The sequence below is a fragment of the Cupressus sempervirens genome, chromosome 6, assembly GCF_028749045.1.
Source record: "Cupressus sempervirens isolate cs-2001-9-10 chromosome 6, ASM2874904v1, whole genome shotgun sequence".
NCBI lineage: Eukaryota > Viridiplantae > Streptophyta > Pinopsida > Cupressales > Cupressaceae > Cupressus > Cupressus sempervirens.
Genome location: NC_143123.1, coordinates 247,530,168 through 247,543,192, shown reverse-complemented (window position 1 = coordinate 247,543,192; position 13,025 = coordinate 247,530,168). Strand labels below are relative to the sequence as shown.

Genomic DNA, 13,025 nt, shown 5'->3' with positions numbered 1-13,025 from the left:
TAAGGCAGATTATTGAGTGCTGTCAAGAGTTTGGTATTTCACTGAGTCCCAAAAAGTCTATTTTTTCTATCCATGAGGGTGTAAGCTACTTGGCTATGTTGTATTAAAAGATGACATCACACTAGACCTTGTACAGTTTGCAACAATTTTGGAGCTATGCTTAGCTCAACAAGAAAAAGGGGCTTCAAAGTTTTATTTTCCACATTAATTTTGTCAGAAGGTTTCAGCCTGATATTGCAGCATTACTTAAGCCACTAAGAGCTATGCTCAAGAAAACTGTTGTTTTTACTTGGACCAGAGAAGCAAAGGACCATTTTCAGGCAATTAAAGAGGCCCTAGCAGCAACCCTGCTATTGGTAAATCTTGATTTCAATAAGGATTTTATTCTTTACATGTATGGAGGACTTGAAGTCATTTTTGGTATGTTGGTATAGCCTAATTTGGAGGGATTGGAGCAGCCAATCACTTTTTTCAGCAAAGGCCTTGAAGGTTATGAACAGAGGTATAGTTTTGTTGAGAGACATGTGCTTGATGTTATGAAAAGCTTTAAAAAATTCAGACACTTGCTGACACATAATAAGATATTTCTACGAGCAGCTCATCCAAGTGTTAAGGAGTCTCTTTTAAGTAGAGACTTGAATGAAAAGCAGGTTGGCTAGAGAACCAAAGTGATGGAATATGATGTAGAAATCCAAGTGACTAAGTTGGTTAGGGTTAAGGGCCTATGTGAGGAGCTAAGTGGTGAGGAAAATCAACATGATGATAAGCAAAAGGAAATGGTTATGGTATTACACACTACAAAAAATGATAATAAGACAACCAATAGGTTAAAGGATATGGTTCATTTCCTCAAAACAAGTGAGTGTCCACCATATGTTGATAAGGTTAAAAGGAGTTATTATAGGCTGCAATCTGTTGTTTATGTGCTAATAGATGACATACTGTTCAGAAAGGATGATAATGAGGTACTTTCAAGATCTATTGATATTGACCAGGTATTTAAGGTTCTTTTTGAGTTTCATGATGGTTTAGTTGGAGGTCATTATTCATCTAGAACTACTAAGTGGAAGATAATGCAAGCTTGTTATTACTAGGCTACGTTGTTTAAAAACTCTCATGCTTGGATTAGAAAGTGCGTCAAGTACATCATGTTTGCAAGAAAAGAGAGATTACCAACAATGCCTCTACATCTAGTTTAAGTGAAACAACCCTATATGAGATGGGGAATTGACTTGATTGGTGCCATAAATCCACCTTTTAGTGTTAGGAATAAATGGATCTTAATAGTGACCAACTATTTCACAAGATGGATGAAAGCAATTGTCATAAAAGAATCTAATGAAATTGTTGTCTTGTGCTTTTATGAAGACATTGCGGCCAAGTCCGGTACACTAGATTATGTTATCTTAGATAATGCATTGGCATTTGTTGGATTGAGGGTTGTTGTTTGGGTTTTGAAGAATGGGATATACCTCAACACCTCTTCTAACTACTACCCTCCTCAAGGTAATGGGTTGGAAAAATCTACAAATAAGTGGTTGATCAAGATAATCAAGCGCATGTTATAGGAAAATCAAAGGGATTGGCACTCTAAGCTAAAAATTGCATTGTGGGTTGATCAGATAACACCTAGGCAAGCTATTGGAAATTTTTCCTATATTTAGTATATGGTAAGGAGGCACAATTGCTATCACCACATAATTACCTACACTAGATATAGCGAGTCAACTGATGCTCTTTGAAGGAGATCCTATGGGAGTCAAATATGCTTAGTTGATAGAGTTAGAAGAAATCAAAGGTAAAGATATGCAACAAATGGAATACCATCAATTGCAAAGAAAGCAGTTCTATGAAAAAAAAAAACAACTCCTAAGTTGTTTAAGGAAGGTGATTTGGTGCTATAGTGGGATGTACTCAAAAGTAGGTATAGGATCATTCAAAATTTGATCATATGTGGAGTGGCTCGTTTATCATTGCAGAATGCAAGGTGCACAATGTGTATCAATTATGAACTATGGAAGGAAATGTGCTACCAATACTAGTTAATGGTATTTACCTCAAGCATTGCTTTGAGGTATGATTTATCGATTTTTGTTTTCTAGGTTAGGTTTCATTTTGTTAATAAATGCATTAGCATATTAGTCAAGTTTTCCTTAGTGTTGTCCAAACACATGTCAGTTTTTGTTTTCTTTCCTTAGGTAGTTTCTTGTTTTCCTTCAGTTTTAGGTTTGCTAAGTTGTTGGGTTGGGTTGTTCAAGTTTCATTTTCCATACCTGCTCACCTTATTTATACAGATCAATGCGTGTGTTTAGTGCATGCATCTAATCAACACACACATGTATATGCATACATCTAGTGTCACGGCTATTTAGTGTTACGTTGTCAAGTTTATAATCACTTTTGTTGGCAGTCCTACACATATGCATACACACACATCTACTAATCATTTGTATCCATTCAATACATACATTCTTATATGCATACCTAAGATGGTCCACTATGAAGGTTTCAACTTCTAAAGTTGAGACTTGAGTTTGATCATACATGTCAATTGGTCCAATAAGAGGTTTTAGGTCTCATTAGGCTCATTCACATGCATCCCAAACCCAACCAGCAAACTTTAGTAGTCACGTCATGTCAAGGCTAGGTCTTGGGAATGCATAGAGCTCAGACTCCATTCCCAATGGCTATCAAAGGTAGTTGGTCAAAGTCTAGTAGGCAGACAATCGACAAAGGTCACCAAAAATATTACTAAATTTTTACACATATTGAAATTTAGTTCTGATTGCAAAGGTTTCATGCAATTATATAAGCATTTTATATCTTAATTCAGTTCATACATATTGAGATCATGTTCATTATGTGTTGAAAGAATATATAATGTCCTTGTATTATTCATCATAGCAATACAATTGATATTTACAATCATTGAACAATGAAATGATTTAAAAGCTGAAAGTAAAATGTCTCTCACACAATTGACTATGATAGCAACCCTTAAACTATTGCTATAATTTCCTACTATTTGAAAATGAATAACATGATAGAACTAAAAGAGCAAGGAAAGGGTCATGGGTACCATTCATTGCCTATCATGATTGGTTGAGTTGTGTCTTCTCATTCCCATGTGGTTTTTGTTCTACATTTTGTTCCCTCCAAGTCTCCAAATCCTACATAACAAGAGGAAAAATGTTAGATCCAATGGATCTAAGCAATGCTAATATCTCACCACTTCATCAGTTTTATATTCGTAAGATGCTACACATTTTCATAATATAGAAATGCATAGCAATAGCAAAGAAAGGAAAACAATCGCACTGAAATGCTTTACCACTAACATGTTTGTTTATTGTGTAGTCTCTTGTTTCTAATGGCTAGACATATATAACAACAAGCTCTCACAAGGTTATTGATCCTGACGTACTTATTAGTGATAGGATCTATGAAGTTGAAGTAGTAGTTAGAATATAGTATGATAAAAGTAAGCAAGAGGGACAAAAGTTTCAATTTTTGGCCAAAAGTGCCATTTTAGATTTTTGAACAAAGAGAAAATCAGCAACAGATAAGTGATATATGCATTCAAGGGAGGAAAAATGTAGCTTACAATCAGAGTGAGATAATGTTTCAAAATATGAATGAGATCTACAAATTGAGCATAAGTGTACAAGGAAAAAGAAACATTATAATAGAGGATAATGGACTGGCAACGCTCATCCAATTCAAAGTTTAAGAATGTTCTACAAAGACAAGTTTCATTAAAGGCTTAAGAAGTGAAACATTAACTTCAAAATAAAAATGCTATGAAGCAGTAAGGAATTAGTTCTATTGTGTTTTTGTACTAGTTTCTACAAGAAAAAAAGATTTAATGCTTATTGATAACAAGGAAGGTAAAAGAGGCAAACATTTCAATGATAAATCAATAATATTGTGTTGAAACTTTTACATCTATTTGATAACTTTCAAAGAGGAATGATACAATCAGCCAAGAAGCAACTTCATTGAAATAATCAGAAAGTCATAGTTTCAACATTCATGCATTAAACAATATTATAAGATCACTACAGAATGGTTGACAAGTACAAAATATGAATCAGAAATGATAATATCTTTAACAATGCAACCCCAATTATGGTAGCCAAAGGAGCTTGTTGTTTGTATTATGGAAGGAACATGGTATGAGGCTATATTGGTAGTTTGGAACCATATTAATGCCATAACATCAAATCCAAATAGACTTGCAGTAGTAAGAAGCCCAAATTTGGTGAGATTCACATTAACCTTGATCACCTATTCTACAAATTGGAGTCTTTCATTTCGTTGTTGTAGCCAAACACCCAGATAGCATAAATGAACAAATGTCAAAGGAAATGCATGGAAATGGTCAAAATTCTCTTAAAAGTGAAAATACCACTTTTAGTTATTACATCAGAAGGAACCTAGAGGCAATGTTCTAGATTTCTTTCATGATACAATTTTTATCAAACAACTGCAACCAAACTGCTCACCAAAAAAAAGGAGTAGGGTTTCCAGAAGTCATGGCATTGATCCAACAAATAACATCCAAGCTACAAAAGACTAAATGTACAATAACGCCATAGCAGAAGTACAAATTCCACCATGTTTCTCCAAATACAGCCCAGCTATAACAACATCATAATAGTGTCAATATCAAAGGAACATTTACAAAAAAAATTCAACTAATGGTGCCACAAATGAAGAAAAGATGATAAGAAAACCCTAGAAGAGTCTTTCATATTCATGTTTCCAAAACACAGAAAACCACTCTAGAAGATCATACTACGACATAAGCAAGAGAAGCAAGGGAAAGGTGAATGCATAACTAGTTAATGCCGAAGCAAGAATGACAAAAAGTTAAGCTACAAAAAACATTACCTCTATGTAAGAGATAGAAGATCGAGCAAAATGACAGAAGGAAAAACTCCATCATGGCAGCCAAACAACAAGTTTTGAGCCACAACAACAGCTAAATATTGTAAGTATAAGTGCTGAGTCATCAACAAAGTCTAACTCTCCAGTATAACAGTTAGATTTGACCAAGAAAATGTAGAAATCAGAGCATGAACCAGACATGGCGACTACAAATGAAACAAAACCTTACATTTCCATCCCTCTTGAGCCCTCTAATACTTCATGACAAATGAAAAGTGAAAAATGAATAAACCTTTAGGGTTATGGCGTGGGTAATATGTTTGCCCCAAATTTAATTTTTTTGATGGAGGGTTCAGACGTGCGAGGCAGCCCAGCGAGGCACGAAGCCTGTGAGCTACCAACCAGCAAAGGCCACCATTAATAGTTTAAGGTACCCGATACGAGCCCACATGTGCTTGAATACTGAACACCTCTTTGGCTAAGAGCCAAGGACTGAGGAGCATCCACGCTGCCAAATTCACTCGGGGCACAATCCCGACCTCATCCCTTATGATGTCTATGGCCTTGCACTCAGCAAGACTTGATCCTTGGTGGGCTCATTGTGAGCCATTCAACTTCACCAGTAGACCAAGGGCCCGTTGATGTTTGCCCCAAATTCATTTTCATAAGTATTCAGAATCTGAGCATTACCATTTCATTAATCTTTATTTATTTCCTTCTCCAAAAGCTTTATACATGTCGTGGGTTGGGGATGAGAATTTAGAGGTTATTGACTAATAAGAGCCAAGTGTTATTTAGGATTTTTCTATTTGTATTTAATCAATATTGTAAAACAAAAGTATTAAATGATATTTATAAATCATTTTAATATTTTTGTTATTTCCTAATGCAAATAAGAGGGAAATTTGAATTTCTTCTTATAATTGATGGGTCAATGTGACATGTGTTGAAATACTTAGTCTTAGAAGTTATGAAGAATGCTATATTTGAAGACTTAGTATTATCAATTAAAGTCATGAATAATATTTCTAGGAGGTAGTTCAAGGTTGAATTTGACTTTGTCCAATCTGTTTAGAGTTCTTTGTAGCCATTTGGAGCATTTCATGGGCAATTAAGAGTGATTCATAGGTTCCTTTATGACTTATTGCTATTTATGAATCAGTTAGTCGTCATTTTGATGAGTATTGACTACCTTTTTAGAGCTTTTTCCATGATTTTGACCCAAAGTGGCTCCTTATTTTTGGGGTCATTTATTGGCTAGTAAAGGAGGATTTTGATATATTCTATCAATTGTACTTGAGAAGGCATTCAATATTGGGAAGAGACCTCTAGTTACTATCATTGTTTTTTCCCAGTATTGTTTTAGATTGGAAATATATTTTCAAAACCTTGGAGAAATATATTAAGTATTTGGGATCTATTGTTGGTGTCATGTCCTTGTATGCAGATTGATGGTTGATATCTCTTATAATGTTTATTTTGAAACCTTTAAGATTTGTCTTGTTAAGCATCCTTTCACGACTATCATTGTTCTATACAGGTCAAAATTTGTACTAGTTCATTGCATGTGTTAATTGTGATTAGATTCCTTTTAATACCTTCAAGTATTTGGTCTTCTTTTCAAATACTTATGTGTAGATTAGTGTGTCAGAAATTGTATCAGTTTATCAATTGCTAAGAGTTTTCAGTTTGTGCTCAAGGAAATACTGTTTTTAATCACAATCCTTTTGGCGTGTCACCATTTTACCTATGCATTTGTTTATTATCAATCTTTCTTATGCCTTTTCCTCAGGAGTTTCATTTCTAGTGACCTGTTATTAAGCGATACACCATTGCAAATACAATAGGAACCAACCTAGAATATGGAGGTTCGGTCCAGCTATAGGTCACCCATAGCTTTTGATTGATCCCATGTTCTCCAAAAATCTCTAGTATTTTGATACTTGAGATAGGGTGTAATTTCTAGAGGTAATAGGAACATGAAAAACATTAACCACAAAATTGACATCTTGGACAAACTACAAAAATACAAACATGAATTAGTCTGTCTACAACACAAAAGAAAAATGCTTCAACTTAATCTGCCTTGTCAAATTGAAACATTGTCATTGCACAAATGGGTGTCTCTTCAATGTCTTTAGCTATCTAACCCTTCATTACATAAGTAATATAAGACATTTTGTCTATTTGATGCCTTAATAAATGGAACATATTAAGAAATAATTGATGTTTCATAGAAAGACATATGTCTGGGAATTGCAAATGACTTTAAAATAATCTTATACTTAGCATGTTGAAATGATTATCAACAATTTGCAATAAAAGACATTTATCTTAAACAAAGATGACTACCTCAAATGGAAGAAAGTTATCTCCTGTAGCTACATCTTCAATAGTGATGAAAGCAGAATTAGATTAGAAACTTATAGATCAAAAAATATTGATCAATCTTATATGAAGAAGATAGAAGCAGTTGATAATCATTGTACATCAGTCAACATGATAATTATAGGTTTAATAGACTTGATATTGATAGTTAGCAGTCATATCGATTGCCCTCCATGGTTAAAGATAGATCAATCAATCCTCATTGATATCCAATAAAAGAAGATGTTACAATCATTTGACTACTTTTCTCTAGGATACAATCAATGATTTATTAATCAGATACATCAATTGTTAGTAAGACACATTGATGATCCTTCATTATTGAAGAAACAAATCAATCACATACATTTGATGAAGAGAAAAATGATAGGAAATCGATGTATTTGGGTTGATGATCGTTGCATATGATGTAGAGAATATTACAAACCAACTAATAAATGGGATACCTTCTGACCCCTTCAACATCCATTAAATAAATCCCATTGTTAGAGGCATCTCATGAGGTAAAACAAAACATTTTTCAAGACAAAAATATCAACCTTTCTTAATTTGCATATTCTGATTTCTATATCAGATTCCATTGTTCATAACTTTTGTTTCTGAAACTTTATTTCCAAACCCTTTGGAGGAATTGTTCAAAATTTAGCTTTACAACACATCCAAATCTGACCCCAATCCAATAAACAAATTACAATTTATGATGTCTGTACCGAGACTCAATTTTACTCTCATAAACAATAAGTAAAACTAGTACCCATGCCTAGGGCATCTTATAACATTCTCCAACCAATTCCAAATGACACCAAACCAATTTTCAATTAACAATATATGAGTCTACAATTTGAATCCATTAGTCATCAATTTTTCCAATACATAGATAATTACAAAAATAACAATCTTTGCATGTAACTTCAATGGAGATCCTTAAAAACTAATCTTCACTCCAATACACAAAACTTACACAAACTGAATGAAAATGACTCACAACAATTGGAAATGAAAGATAGTTCATATATATTTTTCAATTAATGCAAATAGAGTCCCTGATTCATCCACAAGTGTCCATCAAACATTTCAATCTAATTGTAGTCGGGCATCCTCAAATATGCAAATAATAACTTTTAGCATAAATACCATAACTTCATCATTTCTCAATGAAATAAACTCAACCCAAAGCCAAAATAAATTTCATTCATCCTAATATCAAAATGTACAGATTATACATGGTTTGCAGGACATACTTGTTTGCACAAAACCTAGAACCAACACAAAAATTGAAAAGCCAATCAAAATAGCAACTTGGAATTACTCCAAATTTGTTTCAAATGTAACTAGTTGCTTCCATTATAGACCGTTTGGTAGTTTAAAACTTCCTAACTACCTTTTGAACTAACTCTTTACATTGTTTTAATCATGATGCATTTTCATGACAACATTTTATGCATTTTGCTTTACAACTTTTACAAGTTAAACTCTAACATTGACAAATCATTTCATGGACACTTGAATCACCGTAAAATGGACTTAAATATACATTTTACATAAATTTTAGCCTTTATAAAGAATTCTTTCATATTTTGACCTTCTTGACCACTTTAAGACCTTGCACAATGTTGACAACTTATAACAAATGGCTTCCCTAGCCTTTACATCTTGACCAATCTTCACAACAATACATAACTTCAACAAATATGAATTTTAAAACGACTCAAACCAATTGGAAATGAAAGATAGTTCACATGTATTTTCAATTAATACAAATAAAGTTCTTGATTAATTCACAGTGTCTGTACCAAACGTTTCAATTTGACTATAGGCAGGCATCCTCAAATTTGCAAATAATAACTTTTACCAAAACTGTCATAACATGATCATTTTTCAATGAAATAAAATCAAACCAAAGCCAAAAGAAATTTTATTCATCCTAATATCAAAATATACAGATTATACATTGTTTCCAAGATGTAGATGTGTGTACAAGACTTGGAACCAACACAAAAACTGAAAACTCAATCAAAACAAAAACTTAGAATTACTCCAAACTTGTTTCAAATGTAACTATTTCCTTCCATTATGGTTTGGTTTAAATAATACATCAATTTTTGTAGACTCTTTGGTAATTTACAACTTCCTAACTACCTTTTGAACCAACTCTTTACATTATTTTAATCATGATGCATTTTCAAGACAACATTTTATGCATTTTGCATTACAACTTTACAAGTTGAACTCTTAACATTGACAAATCTTTGCATGGATACTTTAATTTCCCTAAGATGGAGTTAAATATACATTTCACATAAATTATAGTCTTTGTAAGGCATTCTTTCATATTTTGACCTTCTTGACCACTTTAAGACCTTGCACAATTTTGACAACTTATAACAAATGGCTTCCCTAGTCTTTACATCTTGCCTTAATGGACTCAAATACATTTAAAATCACTCATAAATTTAACACTCTCACATTAGGACCCTTAACCTCCTTTTGTTCTTTTAATTTAGGTGCTCCTGCACCAATATACTTTAGATCGATCATATATGAAGATATAAGTAATGGATATGACACTATGTCAAGACATACTATTGATAAAATAATAGAATCATAGTTGAAGAAGTTGGATTCAACAAGGATTTGATCTATCTAAATTTTTTAAAATCTTGAAAATAAAATTAGCATTCATTTGACAAATTTTTCAAATATTTAAAAAACATAATTGTTTAAAGTGTTCTTTAAAAGCACAAATATACTATTTTGTAGAACATGTAGTTGATTTCCATTGTAGATAACTGAATATTTGAGTTTAATGCATACCATACGAAAATAAATGAAATCAACCTCTAATAACTAGTTTTCATATCAATAGAAAATACAAATCATTTTGAGTGCAATCTCTAGTTGCATTTGGTAATGTAGGAATTGACCTTTTTAAATAAGGTTATTACATCTTTTTTGGTTATCTGATTTTTTTTTAAAGCACTTGTATTTTGGCAATTTTTGCAACTATGCTTTTAGTTAAATTTTAAAATAAAATAAAAAGAACGGAAAGTCTAATCGCCTCTTATGGACTCATTATAGATTCTCTTATTACTAGTAGACTCAATATACATGGTTGATGTTACAATTGCACTGTAGTTTCAGTAAATGGGGAAGCTAAGGAGAGGTCGAGAGTTAATTTTTGGTTTCACATACATTATGTTATTTAGTTGTGCTTTGTTTCATTTTGTTTACAAACCTTTATTCTTTACCTTTGGATGAATTGTCTGTAATTCTTTTCTTTAGATACCTAGATTTATGGTTGCTACTGTCTAAGGTATATTTGCTCCTAATTAGCTATTGCTTATTTTGTTGTGCAAGCAGGTGAATATCCCAAGAGAATTAGTTTCTAAGAAAAAACCTCAGTTCTTGAAGGAGGAGCGCCAAGATAATAGTGTGACTTGTTATTACAAGTCATCTTCGGTATTAGGGAAGATCTATGACTTGACTCTTTCAAATATTTATTCCAGATCGGATGGTATGGTTATCACTCATAGTTCTCTTTAATAGTTTCAATGATGATCGATTACTTCCAATGCTGCATAATGAAAAAATTGAAAATCCTACTTGTATTAGATTCTGTAGAAATATGGACCATTCCTTGCTTCTGGGACACCAATGCTACTGAGCTCAAAGTTGGATGGAAAGAACATTATGATGAGTACAAATTTGAAATGTCCAAGGCATTGAATTCAAATAATCAATTAAAACGTGGAGAAAATGCAATTGGTGTTATACAAAAGTATAAGCAGGTGAACAACTCAGACTTTAATAACTTTAAATATTTTAATGTTTGCATTAATATAATCCACACTATTAGATTTAAAGCTTACTAAAATTAGGTCTAGCATATTTAGTTTTATGGATGTAGCCTCTTTTTTACATTCTCAAATGTTAATTAGTCTTGTCACTTTTCCTACAGATTCTATATGGAGCAACAAGCCCAAAGGATTCTCCAAAACCCAAGCAACAAATCCATTTGGAGGCATCTGCAATCTATCAAGTTGTTTATGAACATGCACGACAGGTAAAGGAAATCAAAAAATGCCTTTTTGCATGGAGAGTGGCTGGAGAAGCTCTTTGTGAGATGTATCTAGAAAATCAGAAGCAAGAGCACATTCTTGTTTCACCTTTTATATTGTGAAGGGAGTGTTGACATTACTCACTATCGAATAGGGTAGAAGTGACAATGTATGTGAGAAGGACCTTAGTTGGGCTCCAAGTCAATGCAAACTCTCTTCTCATAATGAGAAGGAGAAAGTAAGGTGTTAAAAACCTTTTCTTGTGAATACAAAGTAATTTTATTTTGAGGAAATAAGAAGATAAAAAAATGAAAGTTTATGTGATTTGGTGGCCTCAGAAGAGACATGATTTGTGTTCATGTTTGACATCTCCTGCCTGAAAAAATCCACCTTCTCCCTAGTGATAGGTTTATTATGAGAGTTGTTGTGCATACCTTGGATAAGAACTAGATGTTGAGTGTCATGATTATTTTCTAGATGTCACTCGATCGGTTACTAGTTCTCTTAGCTCGAGGCGTGGCCTCACATCAAGGCTTTGGTGTGGAGGTGAACTCTCCATGGTTGTCTTTGTTTATTTGTAGATTACTTGAAGAATACTTTGTAGTGGAGCAAGACAAGATTCATAATCTTCTTGGTGTCCTCGAGTTTTGTTGTCATGGAAACTTCTTGATTTTGTTATCCCTTTCTTGTTCATTGTTTGCTTGAAACAAAGAAAAGATGTAATTAGTTGTTTATTTATGTAATAGAACAATTTTTTATCATTCTAAATCTGGCAATGTAAATACAAATTATTGTATTAAATGAAGTATGTGATTTATAGAACTTCTACGAGTTTCAAACTTAATCTTACTCTCTAAGTATATTAGTTTTGCATGAGTTTCAAATGGATAACTTTATAGTTCCTGTGTTTGGTCCTGTTTTTTGGCTTTTAGTTTTTTAACTATACTGATGGTTCCAGGTCCTTGTAAAACCTGGGTACTTTATTTGGACTTTATTAGTGGTTTCAAGTCCCTGTAAAACCTGATTTGGTACTGCTTCTAGTAGGTATAAGGACTCTTTCCTGTTGGATGGCTTGTTTTTTCCTTTTTTAAGGATGTGAAAGGGTTTTGGGGTCCTTTTAAACCCTGTTTTTACCATAATCTAAAACTTTATAGTTCATTTTGAAATCTTTAGATTTAAAACAGTGTAACTTAAGTTCATTTCATGAATATCATCTAATAAAAAGGACTTGGAATTATAAGTGATCTTATTTTATCATAGATTTCCTATGAAGGTTTAATGTTGAATTTCAAGTAGATTCCATCTATATTGCATATCAACACCTAATGTACTTAATGGAAATGCAATAACAAGATTTAATCTAATCCTAGAATACATATTATAAATATAAAACATCCCCTTATACCTATAGAATATGCTAAATTAATTTTTTCAAAATAAAGAAATAAGACCCTTAACACCTATGCATATTAATACACTACCTACAAATCATTGTTAAAATTTCTGACAAAGAAAACCAAGATTTCAAAATTTGCCAAAATAAGCACCTACAGATTCCTACCTAATGCATAAGGGAGGAAAATTAATTCAAAAGGTTTTTTGAAAGTCATTATCATAATATAAAAAATAAATAAACTTATGAAATATGCCTAAAGTCAATAGGAAAAATATCTAAGCATACCATTATAA

At 32.5% G+C, this 13,025-nt stretch overlaps 1 protein-coding gene across 6 annotated transcripts in view; it reads left to right on the top strand.

The window, feature by feature from the left end:
* LOC149552171 (putative RNA-dependent RNA polymerase 5) overlaps positions 1-11,660 on the top strand; it is a 282,261-nt gene extending 270,601 nt beyond the window's left edge. For all 6 annotated transcript variants that reach the window (XM_089787663.1, XM_089787659.1, XM_089787664.1 and 3 more), the window contains 3 exons: positions 10,639-10,792; positions 10,891-11,066; positions 11,237-11,660. In XM_089787663.1, the coding sequence (XP_089643789.1) occupies positions 10,639-10,792; positions 10,891-11,066; positions 11,237-11,458 (552 nt within the window). In that variant the 3' untranslated portion in view covers positions 11,459-11,660. The remainder of the gene's footprint in view (positions 1-10,638; positions 10,793-10,890; positions 11,067-11,236) is intronic.
* Positions 11,661-13,025: the final 1,365 nt, after the last annotated feature.